This window comes from Phycodurus eques, chromosome 1, assembly GCF_024500275.1.
Source record: "Phycodurus eques isolate BA_2022a chromosome 1, UOR_Pequ_1.1, whole genome shotgun sequence".
NCBI lineage: Eukaryota > Metazoa > Chordata > Actinopteri > Syngnathiformes > Syngnathidae > Phycodurus > Phycodurus eques.
Window position 1 is genome coordinate 5,936,687 of NC_084525.1, and position 19,908 is coordinate 5,956,594.

The 19,908-nt window shown below is 42.7% G+C and overlaps 1 protein-coding gene across 2 annotated transcripts; it reads right to left on the reverse strand.

Annotated features, from left to right (window-relative positions):
• Window positions 1–281: 281 nt before the first annotated feature.
• Window positions 282–12,713, reverse strand: samd10a (sterile alpha motif domain containing 10a). Of its 2 annotated transcripts, none has more exons than XM_061674197.1 (5): window positions 12,522–12,713; window positions 6,362–6,543; window positions 2,065–2,233; window positions 1,842–1,982; window positions 282–468 (listed from the first exon to the last, which is right to left on the reverse strand). In XM_061674197.1, exons 1-5 carry the CDS (start codon window positions 12,532–12,534, stop codon window positions 446–448), a joined length of 528 nt encoding a protein of 175 aa, XP_061530181.1. In that variant the 5' UTR covers window positions 12,535–12,713; the 3' UTR covers window positions 282–445. The 2 variants fall into 2 exon arrangements, with proteins under 2 accessions (XP_061530181.1, XP_061530171.1); XM_061674187.1 differs by having other exon boundaries at window positions 1,836–1,982; window positions 12,522–12,712.
• Between the last annotated feature and the right edge of the window lie 7,195 nt (window positions 12,714–19,908).

Here is a 19,908-nt window from a genome sequence, read left to right on the forward strand (position 1 = left end):
GCCTTTTTTGGTTGTCTTTTTGGTTTATTTCTTTTATTTTTTATTTTTTACAATGCGTCATCATCCGCAGAGGTTGAAAAAAGTAAAGAGCTTATTTTGACAAAGTAAGTAATAGAAAGTATATTTCTGTTTTCAAATGTAGGGAGTAAAAGTAATAAGTTGTTATGGGAAAAATAAATACTGAAGTCAAGTGCAGATACTGTACATGAAAAAAAGTGTTATTTCCAACCATTGTCGATTGTCATACACTGATACACACCTGCACAGCTTTTTGTTGATATTTTAATTATCTTGAATTCATTGATCCAGTTTACACAAATAATGTAAAAATAACAAAATCACGACAGAAGAGATTGTCATCATCCGTCTGTGGACTGTGCACCTGCACTTATACCTGGTTGGTGCAATACGTCCCACAGAATGTCTCTCTCTCAAGCGGGTTTACCTACGACCTCTTTTCAAAGAAACCTGTGAAAGACAATGGAGACGTGAACATCACTTATCTTGTGTGGTTCAGCAGAAACAAGTGATGAACGCTACAATAATTGTTAAAAGACATCATAAATATTCACACAGTAAAATGTGATCTATTTCTGCCATTAATACTGATTATTCATTGATATTCATATGATCATTCATTGCTGAATTATCAATATAATATCTTTTTTAATGCACTACAAGAGCAATTGCTTACATTTCATAAAATGTGGTCTGATTTTCATCTAAATCACAAGAATAAACAAACACAGTCTGTTACTCTAAAACCACACAAACAATTATGTTTTCATATTCTTTTATGAAACTAACATTCACGAGACAGAGAGGGAAACACACACCGAGTTAGAATTGTCTCCTTTCAAGTAACATTTCCTGGTGTATACCATGCCTTGCTAAAAAAAAAAAAAAAAAAAGGTTACAAAAGTATCTCAAAGTCTGGAAGATATTCATCGGTCAATGGTTGACAAATTGTCTACAAAAAGAGAAAGTTCAACACTGTTGCTTCTTTTCCAAGGAGTGGCCGTCCTCTTCAGATGACTGCAAGAGTACAGTGCAGAATGCTCAATGAGGTTTTATAAAAAATAAAAAAAATAAAAAAGAACTGGCACACATTAAACAAGAATGGGATGATAGGAGATCACCAAGGAGGAAGCCGTTGCTGTCTAAAAAAAAAAACATGGCTCCACGTGTGAAGTTTGCTATAGACCACTTGGATGTTCCACAGTACTTCTGGCAAAATATTTTGTGGACAGGGGAAACCAAGTTGAATTGTTTTGGGAGGAACACACAACACCATGTGTGGAAGAAAAATGGCACACCACACCAACGTCAAAACCTTATCCCAATTGTGAAGCATGGTGGGGGGAGCATCATGGTATAGGTGTGCTTTTTTAACTCAGGGCCTGGACTGTCATGGCCCTGTGTTTCAAGTTGTTTTTCTTTGTGTTGCAGTGTCTGGGTGGGCGTGGACATCGGTGACGCACCAGTCATGCATTGTAATCATCAGCCTTTTTAGGGGGCACCGTGACAGTGTGTGGGCGTCGGAATATTCACTCGTTTTTGCCGCCGTTCTGACCGCTGTCCAAATTTAGGCTCAATACGATTATACCACACGGACCGTTTGTCGTGTCTCCCTGCGTTATCTGTCAATAAGGGGACATTTTCACTTAGGGGTGTACTCACTGTTGTTGTCAAAGGTTTAGGGAAAAGATGATTAGAGATGCGAGTGTTTGAGGGGTGTACTCACTTTTGTGAGATATTCTAACTTTATTGGTCGTGGCAGAAGGCAGAAGAATACACCTTTGTACTTAAGTTTGAAACTGCATGTTGTCACAGACCTTCACCTCTGCTGAGCAGTTGCAGGTTGCGTCCTTCCTCCTGAACTTGCAGCTGAAGAACTTGCTGGAGCAGCTCCTGTCTCAGCGTCTCTTGCACCAGTCCCATCCTCTTCAGCTTGTCGCCATTCAGACGGAGCAGCGCCCGGCCTCAACGTCGTAATGATTACAAATCAATTTGGGGTAGTACCAAATTGCATTCAAACATGTTCGTCCCGCATGCTTCGCATACCGGTGATGGCGTGATGGGAGAAGGCCTCGACGTAGGCCAAGTAGTTGTGTGGACAGTGCTTCTTCAGCCATTTGCAAACATCTTGCTGCGTCCACAGGACAACGGGTCGGGTCAAGCTGAGCTGCGTCGGGCTGGTGTTGTATATGCTGTAATTGTCACTGGAACGATACTGCAGACGGACAGATGGCAGAAAACACCGCAGTGAACAACATAGTTGGAAAACTCACGGTTAGAGGGCCAGATATGGCCTATCACATCATTTGATGTGGCCCACTAAACCAAGTGGGTTAGTTCTTTGAAAGTCCCTGTAGAGCAGGGGTGCCCAAACTTTTTGGCTCAGGGCCCACATTGCCGTAAAAATATTGTCATGCGGACCAGCATTAATTTTACATGCTACCGACGAGGGGAATGCTTTTTTGTATTTTTATTTTACTGTTTTACTATGCTGTCTGCTGCTAGGTAGATCTTATAACTGCCTGACCTGGATAAATGAAGGTTCAAATAAAAATGAATGAAATGCAAAATAAAGTATTTTTATGAAATTTGACTCAAACTTTATTCATCAGAATCAACAAACAACATGTTTGCATTAATGTGAAGGGTGATACTGAGATCACGGCTGCAGTAAATGGGGCAGGTCTGGCTCAAAAGCGGTGGTTTTAATGCGCAAGATGTCACGCAGGTGGGAGTCACTTAGTCTTGTCCTCGCGCGGTTCTTATTCATGTTCATGACTGAGAATGTCTTCTCACACAAGTATGTCGAGCCAAACAAGCTCAACATTTTCTTAGCAAATGTACGAATCTCTTGGAACCTGTCTTTATCCAGCTGCTGGTAAAAGTTGAGAAGAGGGAGTTGTTGGTACCGGCTGCGACACTCTGTGTCACACTGCAGCTCAATGAGTTCCAACTGCAGGTGGGCTGGAACATCAACGGTTTGGCACATAGAACTTTTTGGTGAATAATACAATGGAGTTTTATAGCTTTACCTCCTTCTTTGCTTACTTTGTGACACACTAGGGTTGATAATCCACTGTGCTCCCCAACCATGGCAGGTGCGCCATCCGTAATAATCCCCGTGATTTTATTCCACTTTAATTTTATGTCATGTACGGCGGAACTAACAGAAGCAAATAAATCTTTCCCTCTTGTTTGGTCCTTAAGGCTCTGCAGGTCAAGTAGCTCTTCACGCACGTTCATTTCACTGTCCACTCCTCTAAAAAAAATCAGGAACTGAGCGCTGTCGGATGCATCCGTGCTTTCGTCACAGGCTCACGAAAAAAATTCAAACTCCACTCCTTTTGCGTCCAACTGTCTCTTAACATCAGAAGAAACTTCTTCGCTCCTTCGTGACACAGTGCTACGAGCCAGGAAAACATTGGCGAACTGTTGCTTTTTCTCAGGACAAATGTTCTCCACCATTTTCATCACACAGTCTTTAATAAATTCACCCTCAGTAAAAGGTTTGCGGTGCTTGGCAATCAGCGTTGCCACCTCATAGCTTGCCTTTGTTGTATTTTCATTCGACTCACTGGCTCTTGTGAAAAAGTGTTGCTGTGCCGTTAAACCAGCTTCCAGTTGCTTCAATCTTTCACTGCGTTCGTTCCCAGTTAGCTTGTCGTAATTAGCATGTTCCGTCTGGTCGTGCCTCTTTATATTGAACTCCTTGAACACAGCCACAGTCTCTTGGCAAATTAGGCAGACACAGTTGTTTCTAAACTCAGTGAAAATATATTCAGACTTCCATTTGTCCTGGAAACGTCGGCCCTCGCTATCAACTTTCCTTTTCTTACTTCCAGTTGCCATTTTAGAAATGGGCAAAAAACAGATCATGCGCAAAACGGCCCCGCGAGAGTTCAGCCACAAGTTTACTGCCATCCTGTGGTGAAATATAAAATTGCGCGTGTATTTTCTACTGCCGGGCCACATATTATTGGTTTTATGACAGAGGCTTCGGGCCAGCGGAAATATGAACACGGGCCGGATTTGGCCCGGGGGCCGGACTTTGGGCATGTCTGCTGTAGAGTGAAAACAAATGTTTTCTAAATTTGACATGCCATAGAGAAGAGTGTTGTTAACAAACCTGCCAAACTTGAAATCATTGAAAAAAAATCAAGTATATAAATTGAGGCTTCAAAATTTTGAAAAATCAAGACTTTCTTCCTCCTCTCGAACGCTGAATCCGCTAAAACCATGTGCCACTCAACTGTTAATAAAATAACACTACTACGACTTGAAAAAATGGATTCTACTTCGTCTATCATCTTTCTTCTGGCTTCCAATAGCTTCTTGTTTGAGCAGCGAAAATATATCTGAGGAAAGCCACTGGTGGCTGGAAAATATCACACCGGGTTGTCAGAGGGCTTTTTTCACGCTGTTACAACGAGGCGCTCTAAAGCGGCCACGTCAGTGTGAAGCCCCGGTCCACACACTGGCTGTCAAACCAGACTTTGTTTTCTTCCCCTCACTCTTCCGCCGTCTCTCAGTGACATGTGCACACTCACGGTGGACAATGAGGCGCTCTAAAGCAGCTACGCCAGCTTGAAGCCCCGATCCACACACTGGCTGTCAAGACGGACTTAAAAAACAAACAAAAAACGACCCCCCCCCCAATCACTATTCACATTTTTTCTGTGGAACCTATCCTCGGCTATTCGGTGAAAAACTCAACTATTGTGCTCTTTTAGAAACACCCCAAGATGCTGCGAAAGCCCGGGCTAATAAAAAAGTAGTAATTGGTGCCAAGGAAGTACTGTCTGTTGAAGGGATTTTTTTTTTGCTCCGTTTAGTGCCTAAGATGGATGGTTTATTTTTAAAGGTTGTAAGATTAGTTTTAATGGTATTAAAGTCTTTCGGGAATCATAGTTCATTATCGTGACACTTTTTCGCATCCTATAGGATTGAAGGGGGGCAACAATGCATGGTGTACAACTGCATAATCATCCAGTTTGCAGCTTTAGCAGCAGCTCATTTCCAACTGTTAAAGAGCCTTTAAACGGGGTGAACACAAAGGCACATGCGCCATGATTAGCAACTGCAAATGACACCAGTCTCAGTCAACACCAACAATGCAACACCCGGTAATGGGATGAGATCGTCCGTTTTAACTGGACACAAGGGCTATGTGTGACTTTTTCCCCCCCCTCCAATCAACGATTGCATACTATCAACCAACTATCTTGCCAGTGCTGCTCTGTGGCGCAAATAGTACGGCAGGCAGGGCCTGTGCTACTTTAGAGCCAGCCAGCCCGCGGGGAAAGAAACAGCCTCCATTCTGTTAATAAAATGGCCATTTGCCTGACGTTTTTTTTTTCTTCCAAATGTTCCTTACAAAGGGATGCAGTGGAGGAGCAGTAACATCTTCTCGACCTTATTCTACCAACGTATATTTTCAGAAATGTACAACACGGTGTGGTGACTGCATGATATGTCAGCTAGCTTGCTATATTTGCTAGCATTTCATCCTCCTGGTTTGTAGCCCAACAGTATGTTCAAGCTCACGTTTCTCTCCAAGATGGGAAGCAGAATCCGCAACAGTCAACATTTGTAATACATAATTTAAAGTTATTAAAGGTAGTTTGCAGTTGAAAAAAAACCCACAGCTTTTGTCATATATGTTAAAAGTGTCTGTATGACCTGAACGTTGAATATTATTAAAATAATCTTCTGAAAAATATCATCCCTCTCTGGTCCAATATAATGCATCCAATTTAATTTAAATTTTTATTTTAAAACTTGGCCTGGCACGACAGGAGCAGCCTATCAGACAATGTAGCGATTGAAGGCGTGACGTAAGAATTGTTATTCTTGTCATTTACGTGCACACACATGGGGACACACACAGCACATGTGGTATGCCAAACTTGCTCTCTGTACACCCAGCAGGCCCGCGTAGATGTTTTTCATTTCACCGGATTCTGCCCCCAGGTTTGCAACAAAAGTTAAAATGAAAGAATTGGATAGATCCCAAGACAAAACAAGGCTAACAAAACTAGTATCAATGTGTTGCTGTTGGAAGCCTTTCAGCAATTGCTATTTGAACACAAACCATGCAGCAATGCATGTAGACAAACAATATAGCAATTCTCAAAGGCATATAATCTTTATCCTCATCAAAAAACAACTAATATTACTCCAGTTTACAGAGCCAGTTGCAAAACTCTTTTTAGTGTGCGTCTCATTTTCTGTATTATACTTACCCCTGGTGGCCATGGCGTACGCACCAGAGGGTGCACACTGTTTGGCTATTCATTTCAATGGGCAAAGATGATTTGAGATATGAGTCAAGACACAAGTATACCTGATGGGCCTCTGTGCCTGGCTGCTGCAGCAGCTTGACTGCCTGGCCTCCCGCCGCCTTCTGTCCGCGGCCGTCGTGCCAGGTCAGGTTCCCCCCCGTCCGTCGACTCAGCTGCTGTTTAAAGTCGTCGGGCAGAGCTCTGTACTCCACCGCTGGCCGGCAGAAACTGAAACTGGATGCCGCTGCGGAGATAAAAGATGATGAAAGACGAGGAGGTGGATGATAAACGCAGGGCGACGCACGTTGTGCAAACAGAGCCTGTCATTGTGTGGTAATGTCAGCAAGGACGACATGCTTGTACCTGCTCTGACGATAACAGAGCAGCCACAAAGCAGCGTTTACACTCAATCTAAGTGTGGAACAGCTCCTGCGGGCAGAGTTCAATAATTTGGCCTCAGCGTTTTTTAAACGTTGTGCAGCGGTGAATGGATGTCGAAGTTTCTCATTGTTTCGAGGAGGCCATGCAGGCGGACGTCCAAGCTCACTCAACATCCATCCATCCATCCATCCATTTTCTACCGCTTACCCAAGGTCGGGTCGTGGGGGCAGTAGCTTTAGCAGGGACGCCCAGACTTCCCTCTCCCCAGCCACTTCGTCCAACTCTCCCGGGGGGTCCCGAGGCGTTCCCAGGCCAGCCGAAGGATGTAGTATCGTCAGGGTGTCCTGGGTCGTCTCCGGGTCTCCTCCTCCCTCACCAGGGAGGCGTCCGGGAGGCATCCAAATCAGATGCCCCAGCCACCTCATCTGGCACCTCTCGATGTGGAGGAGCAGCGGCTCTACTCTGAGATCCTCCCGGATTACCGAGCTTCTCACCCTATCTCTAAGGGAGAGCCCGGACACCCTGCGGAGGAAACTCATTTCGGCCGCATGTATCTGGGATCTTGTTCTTTCGGTCACGACCCACAGCATGACCATAGGTGAGGGTATGAACGTAGGTCGACGGTAAATCGAGAGCTTCGCCTTTCGGCTTAGCGCCTTCTTTACCACAACGGATCTATACAAAGTCAGCATCACTGTAGACGCTGCATTGATCCGCCTGTCGATCTCCGGTTCCATTCTTCCCTCACTCATGAACAAGATCCCAAGATACTTGAACTCCTCCACATGGGGAAGGATCTCAGCTCCGACCTGGAGAGGGCACGCCACCCTTTTCCGACTGAGGACCATGGTCTCAGATTTGGAGGTGCTGATTCTCATCCCAGCCGCTTCACACTCAGCTGCGAACTGCTCCAGTGAGAGTTGGAGGTCACAGCTTGATGAAGCCAACAGAACCACATCATCTGCAAAAAGCAGAGATGCAATACTGACGCCACCAAACCGGACCCCCTCTATGCCTCGGCTGCGCCTTGAAATTCTGTCCAGAAAAGTTATGAACAGAATCGGTGACAAAGGGCAGCCTTGGCGGAGTCCAACCCTCACCGGAAACGATTCCGACTTACTGCCGGATATGCGGACCAAACTCTGACTCCGGTCGTACAGGGACAGAACAGCCCGTATCAGGGGGTTCGGTACCCCATACTCCACGCAGGACTCCCCGAGGGACACGGTCGAATGCCTTCTCCAAGTCCACAAAACACATGTAGACTGGTTGGGCGAACTCCCATGCACCCTCGAGGACCCTGCCAAGGGTGTAGAGCTGGTCCACTGTTCCACGGCCAGGACGAAAACCACACTGCTCCTCCTGAATCTGAAATTCGACTTCCCGACGGACCCTCCTGTCCAGCACCCCTGAATAGACCTTACCAGGAAGGCTGAGGAGTGTGATCCCCCTGTAGTTGGAACACACCCTCCGGTCCACCAAAAAGGGGGACCACCACCCCAGTGGCACTGTCCCCGATGTCCAAGCGATGTTGCACAGGCGTGTCAACCAGGACAGCCCCACAACATCCAGAGCCTTGAGGAACTTCTGGCGAATCTCATCCAGGGGCCTTGCCACCGAGGAGCTTTTTAACCACCTCGGTGACCTCAACCCCAGAGATAGGAGAGCCCGCTCTCCAGCACCCCCTCCAAGGACTCCAAAAAGGGTGGGTACTCTGAACTGCTGTTTGGTGCATAGGCATAAACATCAGTCAGGACCCGTCACCAGCTCACTCAACAGCAGGCGGTTTACCAACATTGGCTAATTAAAGAAAGTGCGGAAGTACAGTAAACATGTTTCTCTTGGCCCGGATCCCGGCAGAAAGCAACCATTCATTACTGATTCATGTACCAGATTTGAAGGAGGCTTGCTGACGCCGTTTGTAGCTCAGCAGGCAGATGTGTTTGTGTGTAATATCTTGACTTGACTAAAAGGAATTTATAAAGAGGAAAGGCGAATCTGTCAGGAGGGACTGGTGCTATGCTGCTATGCCATCAACCAGGAGTGTGCAGACCTTTTTTTCGGGGGGCTACAGAGAAAACTAAGGCTGCATGTATTCCTATTTTAAAATCATGTTTCCCCATTATAATTACTAGAATGCACTTTATCCATTCCAGCCTCCTAAAAAGAACAAGTAAAAGCATTGTAATGTGTTTCTAATCATGAAAATAGCACTCATTATATTGTACATTATCGCAAATATAAATATAGTAATTACATAATTAAATAGAATGGGAAGATTTAAATACAGTCCCCTCCAAATGTATTGGAATGGTAAGGTCAATTCCTTTGTTTTTGTTGTATACTGAAGACATTTGGGTTTCAGATTAAAAGATGAACATGAGACAAATGTTCAGAATTCCAGATTTTATTTCATGGTATTTACATCTAGATGGCTTAAACAACTCCAGACTCCTTTTGTTTGAACCCACCCACTTTTCAAGTGACCAAAAGTATTGGAACAGGCATGATTAAACGAACTTAAAGTGAATAACATTTAAGATTTGGTGGCATAACCCTTACTTGCAATAACTGCATCAGGCCTGCGACCCATTGACTTCACCAGACTGTTCCATTCTTTATTTGAAATGCTTTTCCAGGACTTTACTGCAGCCTCGTTCAGTTCTTGTTTGTTTCCGGGGGTTTCTCCCCTTCAGTAAAATGCATGCTCTATTGGGTTAAGGTCAGGTGATTGACTTGGCCAGTCTAAGACCTTCCACTTTCTCCCCCTGATGAAGTCCATTGTTGTGTTGGCAGTGTGTTTTGGGACATTGTCTGGTAGCATGATGAACCTTCTCCCGATTAGTTTGGATGCATTTTTCTTTAAATTCCATCCATTTTCTGAACCGCTTATCCTCAGTAGGGTCGCGGGCATGCTGGAGCCTATCCCAGCTATCTTCTGGCGAGAGGCGGGATACACCCTGAACTGGTCGCCGGCCAATCGCAGGGCACATATAAACAAACAACACTCACATTCACACCTAGGGCAATTTATATTCTTCAATCAACCTACCGTGCATGCTTTTGGGATGTGGGAGGAAACCGGAGTACCCAGAGAAAACCTAATCGGGAGAAGCTTCATCATGCAACAAGACAATAACCCAAAACACACTGCTAACACAACAAAGGACTTCATTAGGGGGAAGGTCTTAGACTGGCCAAGTCAATCACTAGACCTTAACGAAAGAGAGTATGCATTTTACATCCTGGAGAGGAGACTGAAAGAAAAACCCCCAGAAAGAAACAAGTGGATTTAAAAAAAACAAAAAAACAAGAAGTGCATTTCAAATGAAGAACACAACAGTTTGGTGAAGTCAGTGGGTTGCAGGCTTGATGCAGGCATTGCAAGTAAGGGTTCTGCCACCAAATATTAAAAGTTATTAATTTAATAATGTATGTTCCAATGGTTTTGCTCACTTGAAAAGTGGGTGGCTTCAAACAAAAGGTCCTCTGTCCTGAGTTGTTTAACACATTCATTCATTCATCTTCCATTCCGCTTATCCTCACTAGGGTTGCGGGCGTGCTGGAGCCTACCCACAACTAGATGTCAATACCATGAAATAAAAGCTGGAATTCTGAACTTTTCAGCCCTGTATCGCACGAGAATCCGCCCCGAATCACATCTCCACATTCAGAACCAAAACAGGAGCAATCTGTAGTAGGATGACAACCTCTAAAAGAGTGCTTACGTCAGTAGGATCATGAGTGTAATGTGTTTCACAAAGCAGACCTTGACAGAACAGAAAGCCTGAGCAAACAATCGCGATTCACACTACTTTCCTCTGATACTTTCAGTAATTATCTTTATTCATTGAGGTGTTATAAATAGAAATGTTCCCATTTTAGTTATACAAATTGTTTGTCTTTCTATATCAAGAAAAGCACTTTATAAAAGCAAAGTATTACTGTTATTTTTAGTGTTATTATTTGGCATGTGGAAGACGTGGGTGTTGCAACCCCCATACTAATTCGACACCCACAGTGGCCCCACCTTTTTTTTTTCAAACACTATTTTTAGTGTACTCCGCGGACTGCCAAAAATCGGAAGGTGGCCACAAAGGCCCGCGGGCGTAGTTTGGAGACCCCAGCTAACTGGGAACTGTTTGTGATTCTGCATTTCTCTCCGTGAGAAGTGTGATATAAATTTGATGTACTTAACTACCATGGGGGCATGAAAGAGTATGTTTGGCATTCAATCTGTAAAGCTTTTACCTCCTTGAATTCAACATCCAGCCAAAGATGAGCCCTACTATCACTCACAGCGTCACGATAGTGTTAATAAAAATCCAGATGAGTTTCTTTCAATGTCTGCAGCGTCTTGTAGCTTCAACTGCAAGACGCTGATGTGCAAAATACCCTTCACGATGTTACTCCTCCCTCGGGCTGCTGTTATAAACATTCTGCTTTTCCACAGTAATGTAGATAATTAGGAACAGTTGTCCAAATGCGCTTGCTTGAGAACAGTCTGAATGGGACTGAAAGCTAAACAACTAACAACATACAATTAAAAACAAAGTCATAAAATAAAGATTTTAAGTGGATGGAAAATAGTATATGTACAGCACAAAACAAAGAACATGACAAATGTTAAACAAAAGGCAACTGGAATGGACTGAAATGTTTATTATTGTTTCTAATACTTTGCACCATTTTAACTATAACCACAATGATACAAATATTCTTAAATATTCTTCACATAAACACCACCTTTAAGGCCGTGCCCAAAGAAGGAAATAACCAAACTGTCAAACTGTAAAGCATAAATGTCTAATGGGAACACCAAACACAAACATTTAGTGAAACCTCATTCTTGCCAGCAAGCTTATGTACACAGAATGGAAAGGAAGTGAAAAAGGTTTTGAACTATTCTTTGTCTTAAAAAGTCAATATCCTCGGATTTCAGCCTTTAAATGTACTTTCTGATTTCTTGAGTCCTCCATGAAATTAGCCAATTTGTGTTTGTGTTTTAACAAGACATTCATGGACAACAGCTTGGATTTAGGAGAAGTGATTAACATTTTTGCCTATTTGATGACATGTTTTAATCAAACGCTCGCCCAATCTTAACTTAAAAAGTGCCATTGCCCAATTTGAAATGGGAAAATACTCTGAAGCCCACCAAAACTTCAGAAACTAGGATCAATAATTCCCATATAAAGTGGTACCTTGGGATACGAGCTGTGCGTAACCAGGGACAGTTTTAAACAGTCATGCAGACACAAACAAAGAAGTGTTTCACAACTACTTTAAGCTTCTCAGTAATCTGCAGTAATATTAGTCGATTTTGCATTGAATGAAGATGATATGCCTGTGAGTACAGTTTGTGTGTCTATGTGTGTTACTGGACCATTTGTGTTCAAATATCTGTGACTTGAATGGTTATAACACTGCCACACAAATGCTAGTTACGTTAGCCCGTCTGGCGTTTTGCAATGTGTTGTTAGCATTAAGTTAGTGAACTTTCTTACTATATGGTAGTTTAAAATGCAATTCTGTGCTCATATCTCCTCCCTCGCAATTCCAAGAAAAAATATCGTCCAAACAATGCCTGGTATCTTAAAAAAAACTTGTAAGTCGTGACACTCGTATATCAAGGCAACACTGTAAATAGTTTTCATACCCTAAATAAGTGTATGTGAAAATGGTAATACAAAAATGCTAATTAATAATCAGTCCAAAATATTTTTTTCCAGTGTTGCTCTTGTTAGATTGTGCAGCTGTGCCTAATGTTGTGGGAAGTTCCCTCAAACAGATCACCAAAGCACCTTTCAGTGCCACCTGAGAGAAAGCAAAGGCGCCTACCGTCAACAGCCATGGTGCTTCCACAGCGTGAGGATTTAATGGAGGTCGCGCATGGTCTCGGGCAGCAGCAGCAGCAGCAGCAGAGACGCCATCCGGCATCCTCTCAGGTCCTGCAAGAGAGAAAGAAGCCCTTCCAAAACAACCCGTAGTGACGCGCACTGGCTGTCTTCACTGACTGGCTCTCTCCACTAAATGCACGCCAGTGTGTGTGTGTGTGTGTGTGTGTGTGTGTGTGTGTGCGTGTGTGCGTGTGTGCGTGCGCGTGTGTGCGTGTGAGAATGGGACGTGTGGCTCTTTCTCAAGACCACGCAGGAGCTCAAAGTGCAGCCTCGGGCCTGTAATTAACGCAGGCAGTGGAGACTGACAAACAAGCGGATGAAAAGCCTTCCAACCGTCTTCTCTTGAAGAAACGCAGCTCTGTTCGAGCCTGTGGGCCCTCTGTGATGACAGCAGATAAGAGCAGTGGTGTGTCATCACAGGGACACTTTCTTGATTAAACAGTCATGTCTTGCGATATGAGCGATCCGACTGACGAGTTTTTCACGATACCAGCTGTCGTTCGGCTCATTTTTATTTTTGCTTGTACCTGTGAATGTAAATTTGAGATACGAGTGTTGTATGGTGGTAGTAAAAGAATGTGTTCAATATTTACGACCAAAACTCTTCGTGTGTGGGGGAAAGCTGACTCCTCCCGACTCATGACGCGGTGAATTGGGACGTGGAACAGAGTATAGCCAATCAAGAAGCACCCTCACTCCACAAAAAGAAACAACCGTAAATAAAAACAAGCATGTCTTACCCGATGTCATTTTTATGTATAATAGTGGTTTCCCCAGACGGCAAGAAGTAGGAAACATGTTCGGGAAACATCGTTTAGGGAAACATTGGCGCATATCTGGAAGTGTTTCTTCTTCGGCTTCGTGAGATTTCGAGATTGGTGGTGGAACAGAATCTTTAAGTGTGATGTCCTGCGTTGATGTTATAGGATGTGTGTTATAGTCATAACACACACAATTTGACCAAAACTGTTAAATGCCAGATTTTTTTCATCTTCACGTGTGGGGTCTGTCACAGATAAATAATATTTTTAAGATTTGAAAAATCCTTACGTGTATACCAGGCCTAAGATTGTCGGCCCGGACCAGTTTCTGACCCTAAAATCGTGATGAATCCGCTCTTAACACACATCAGACCCAAGGACAATCTTATAAAACACGATTGTCTGGCGTTTTGACATGCTTGGCCGGAAAGGGGCAACATTGGCACAAAAACAGGCCGATTGTCTTTATGTGTGTACTGCGCTTTGCACTCACAGTAGAGTCCTGAAGGCGTTTTGACAATGGATTGATAATAGTAAAATAACATTGATGAAATTAAGAACAACAAAAAACAATATTTTGGGTGGATGTGGATAATAGTATCGTCACTGGTTATTAAACTTGGTCGGTTCATAGTACCTTCTCACATTACTTAGGACCGTGAAGGTACCACACGTGTCGAGCTTGGAGAGAGGCCGGTGATTGGTGGAGAACCAGGAAGTAAAAGGTGTGCTGCAGCGGAAGAGCCAAATCTAGCAAGAGCTCAGAGCTTCAGTATGTTGGAGTCACAGTATGTAAACCTTCTGAAAAGAAGCAGCCTTTCAGTTTCTCTGGCTACGAAGTTTTTGTTGTAATGTCGCTGCTACTTATGTTAGATGATCAGCTGTCCGACAATGCGTGGAATAATGGTTTTGGCAGTTCCTAGCTGCAATGACCACAGGAGGGCAGTATAATTCTGTCAGCAGTCAATGTACACTGCAGGGGTTCTCAAGTCCAAGGACCCCTTACAGGGGTGAATATTTTTCCATGGAATTCCTCATCGTCCTAACGCCAATTAAACTTAACTGGCATATGTACCCCTAATTGCCATACCATTTTAAAAAAATGAATATGTAATGTTATGAGGAATAAGACTTTAATGTTTACAACAGGGGGCACGGTGGACGACTGGTTCAAGCGTCAGCCTCACAGTTCTGAGGACCGGGTTTCAATCAATCCCTGTGTGGAGTTTGCATGTTCTCCCCGTGCCTGCGTGGGTTTTCTCCGGGCACTCCGGTTTCCTCCCACATCCCAAAAACATGCATGGTAGGTTGATTGAAGTCTCTAAATTGCCCCTAGGTGTGATTTGTGAGTGCGAATGGTTGTTTGTTTGTGTGTGCCCTGCAATTGGCTGGCAACTAGTTCAGGGTTTACCCCGCCTCCTGCCTGAAGATAGCTGGGATAGGCTCCAGCACGCCCGCGACCCCTGTGAGGATAAGCGGCTTGGAAAATGGATGGATGTTTACAACAAAGACAATTTGTCAGAATAAAAACGAAGTTTAAGTTTGACCAGGGAAGAAAGTCATATTTTAACCATTGAATTTAAAAAATACAACAATGCTTTTATTCTCGAGGAAATATTACATTCTAAAAACAATGCAGTTTGTTCTTGAAAAAAATGGGACTTCATTCCTCTAAAAATATACCTTTTGTTTAAAAAAAACAAACAAGCAAAAAAAATAACACTATTGCAAGGATGTCAGATTTACTGTATGTTATAAGTCACAATCGTAGACCTTTTAATTGGCCTAAAGCTAAAGTAGGGAGGACTAATTGATTTTTTTACTGGTTTGGCACGCCAGTCCCCATGTGTAGATATGCACATAAAATAATTGGATACAACATAATTTATTGCTAATTATTCTGTGAAACCCCATGATTTGAGAACCACAGATGTACACGACACTATACTATGTGAACAAGTCTTGTGACATATATCAAGAAATAAAACGTTCAATTCCATTTTCTCTGGGTGTCATGGCGAGGTTTCCCAATATTTATGCCCATGTATCTTAAATGTGGGGATTATGATTACACACGTTTTATGAAGCAACCCCGGCAAACAAAATCGGCAAAAGTTTACTGTATTTATTTCCGTATCTGTTGGTAGAATATTTCAAAGCTTTGAAAGAACGCAGTGAAATGATTTCGAAAGAGACAGCAGTCGGTGTGTGCGTGAGCGTGCAAGTGTGTTGTCCAGATGTGTACACAGCGCCTGTAGCCCGGCGACAGCAAACGCACTGCTCCTCTTGGCCAATGTGTGAAGTGTGCCTTGACCTCTGACTTCCCATGTGGCCTCCAAATGAAGTTTGTGCAGGACAACGTTTGTCTGAGAAAATTGTTTATTATTTCAATATTGATGCCTCAGAATGAGCTCAAAAGATTCAAGAAAGCACAGACAAACTAGAAATAAAATAAAATACTCAAATAAATTCAGGTTGCTCCGGCACAGGAAACCAAGTCCACATTTGTTAAGTATTGAGACCAATTGCTCTTGTTTGTTCTTTTACATGGCTGTGAACATACAAGCGCGGTGATAGGTTGCTCAAGACAAACTGCGCCACAAGGTCAACAAGAACACGTTTCGTAACCTGTGTCTCCAAAAGCACTGGCAGTTGATATAACAAGCACACTGTACAATTGAATTTTGTATCCAATTGTATAGTGTGGAGTTGAATGGTGTATGTGGAATTTCAACAATAGACCTTTTTATCATGTTTGTGAACAATAGCCTTAGGTTACTACCGCTGACCTGAACTGAAAACGATGGGAATTGTGGTCGCAGGCCAGAATTTCTCCAAAAGATTTACTCCCCCCCCCCCCCATTTCCCTCATAAAAATAAAAAAAGGAGGTCTAGACTGCCTTGAGGTAGTACATGACCTATTCTTCCATCCACACTGCTCTTCTGACGAATAATGTTCCATATGCGCTATTGAAGTCGAGTTTTTAGAGCTAGTGACGCTGTTCAAAACGTCACAGTAATTTTGACGCGTCGACTTGGAGAAAGCTGGGAATTTTTGAACAAACTTTTTGGTGGTTATTTTTAACTGAAAGGTGTCACCCAATCAAAGTAGGGGTTCCAACTTCCCAGAGTAGCAGATGAAAAAAAGGTCAAGGAGGTATGTTGGGGCATAGTCAAGTTATACTGTTTTACTATAAATGGAAGGCGATTTTTGACCTGATTCTCTATAGGCGATATCACACAAAAGCATTCCCCACCCAAAAAGCTTTGACACCAAAAAAAAAAAAAAAAATCAATTTCACCAGAAGCCATCATGCAATTTTCCAAATTTGTGTGTTGTACTCTGGTTGAAGTGGCCATTCTAACCACACTTAGCATTTTGACAGACTTATTTTTGGGGAAATCTCACGTTGCTACTCACAGGTATTTATACATTTTTTGCTTGTGTTGTCTTCTTTGGAATGTAGAATGGAATCTCTTCAGGGATGGTCTTTCCACCTTCTCTCTAAGGGGAGTTCAAGAATCAAAAGTTCTTTACGATGCTCTCCAATGGTGCTACAACTACTACAAACTAACCTGATTTGTTATGTCGTCAAGTCAAATCATATGCAAAGACATGCTGGCTTGGTTCAAAACACAAAGAGATTAACAGGCTGGGTCTGAATGTGGACCGCCAGTGTTAAAATTAAACAGAGAAAATGAGAAACGACTCCCCAAAGTCAACAGACTCATTCATCGTGTTTGATGATTGAGAGTCAAAGGAAAAGGCAATCTGTGGATTCTCTCCTTTTTCCAGGCAGAGCCGTGAGGCCTCACCCTGTTCATTCACACTGTGGCAATGTCAAGAGTGGCCTTAGCCTGACGTAAGCTGTAAGACGGGCATACGAGTGGAAGCCAAAACAGCTGGAACTGTGTGATGCCATTCAGGGAGAAGTCAGGGTGGAGTCGCCAGCACTCTACAGAATAAAGCTGCACTTGTTCCACCCAACCAGAACATCGAAGCGCGGATGCTGCAAGCTCTGCAACATGTTTCGCATCATACAACGGCAGCTTGTTTACAAATGGAGAAGAAAAGGTGTGCCCTGGGAAAAACTCCTGTGCGCTTGAAATAACCACACACATCCTGAGTGTCGACACAGAACAGGGTGTTACCAGGTAAATGAGGTGGGTCGGGGCACAAACAGGATACAGGAAATAGGCTTGATTAAAACGAAAAACAATCTCAGTCAAGAGATATCAGCAAAATAATGGCTTCACTTGTTCTTGTTTAAAATTCAGTCACATTATAGAGGCTGAAATTAGAGCCTTTCCAAGCAAGCGCTAAAAAAAGTCAAAAGTTACAACTACGCCAGCCACACTGCTGTATACTTTCAAGTCGGCTCTTATATACAGAACCTCCATCCTCAGAGCATTATAAAAATACTGCAATATTGTTTACCTTTCCCAAAGATTTTAATTCTGATACCTTCCCTCATGTATAAGACACACGAACAATAAAGCCCAATAGAATGCGCACATATTGGTGGCTTAATAAGCTATAAATAATGACTATTCAAAAATGTTCACATTGTTTTGGTGCAAATAATTAGAAGTACATTTTGAAAATATTCACATTTATTGATCTTGCTACAAATTACATTAGCAATATGAAATTTGCAATTTCAACATGATGAAAGTATTTTCCATTTACACATGTAACGTACAAATCAAAGTTGGATCTACAACCCCAATTCCAATGAAGTTGGGACGTTGTGTTAAACATAAATAAAAACAGAATACAATGATTTTCAAATCATGTTCAACCCATATTTAATTGAATACACTACAAAGACAAGATATTTAATGTTCAAACTGATAAACGTTATTGTTTTTAGCAATAATCATTAACTTGGAATTTTATGGCTGCAACACGTTTCCAAAAAGCTGGGACAGGTGGCAAAAAAGACTGAGAAAGTTGAGGAATGCTCATCAAACACCTGTTTGGAACATCCCAAAGGTGAACAGGCTAATTGGGAGCAGGTGGGTGCCATGATTGGGTATAGAAGGAGCTTCCCTGAATTACTCAGTCATTCACAAGCAAAGATGGGGCGAGGTTCACCTCTTTGTGAACAAGTGTGTGACAAAATAGTCGATCAGTTTAAGGACAATGTTCGTCAACGTACAATTGCAAGGAATTTAGGGATTTCATCATCTACGGTCCATAATATCATCAAAAGGTTCAGAGAATCTGGAGAAATCACTGCATGTAAGCAGCAAGGCCGAAAACCAACATTGAATGCATGTGACCTTCGATCCCTCAGGTGGCACTGCATCAAAAACCGACATCAATGTGTAAAGGATATCACCACGTGGGCTCAGGAACACAATACAGTTCGTTGCGACATCCGTAAGTACAACTTGAAACTCTACTATGCAAAGCAAAACCCATTTATCAACAACACCCAGAAACGCCGCCGGCTTCTCTGGGCCCAAGCTCATCTAAGATGGACTGATGCAAAGTGGAAAAGTGTTTTGTGGTCCGACGAGTCCACATTTTAAATGATTTTTGGAAATTGTGGACGTCGTGTCCTCCGGGCCAAAGAGGAAAACAAGCATCCGGACTGTTATGGACGTTCAAAAGCCAGCATCTGTGATGGTATGGGACTGTGTTAGTGCCAATGGCATGGGTAACTTACACATCTGTGAAGGCACCATTAATGCTGAAAGGTACATACATGTTTTGGAGAAACATACGCTGCCATCCAAGCAACGTCTTTTTCATGGACGCCCCTGCTTATTTCAGCAAGACAATGCCAAACCACATTTTGCACGTGTTACAACAGTGTGGCTTTGTAGTAAAAGTGTGCGGCTACTAGATTGGCCTGCCTGCAGTCCAGACCTGTCTCCCATTGAAAATGTGTGGCGCATTATGAAGTGTAAAATACGACAACGGAGACCCCAGACTGTTGAACAGCTGAAGCTGTACATCAAGCAAGAATGGGAAAGAATTCCACCTACAAAGCTTCAACAATTATGTCCTCAGTTCCCAAACGTTTATTGAATGTTATTTTTTTTTTTAAAAGGTGACGTAACACAGTGGTAAACATGCCCCTGTCCCAGCTTTTTCGGAACTTGTTGCAGCCATAAAATTATTTGCTAAAAACAATGCAATTTATCAGTTTGAACATGAAATATCTTGTCTTTGTAGTGTATTCAATTAAATTTGGATTCAACATGATTTGCAAATCATTGTATTCTGTTTTTATTTATGTTTAACACAACGTCCCAACTTCATTGGAATTGGGGTTGTATCTATGTACCATTTATAAAGCAACTTGTTAAGATACAATAATTGCAATCTCAACTGACTCATCATACCATACAAACTAAAGTGGTAACTATTCGGAAAGTGGGGGCAGTTAGCTACCAACCCTGTAAATGTATACAGGACATAAAAATACTATATACAAGTTGAGGCATTGATGAGAAAAAAAACAACCTCTATTGAAATGAAGCTGTTGACTGACATTTGGCAATAAGTGTCTTAAAATATTGCTATAGTAGGTATTCATTTGAACATAAGTATTC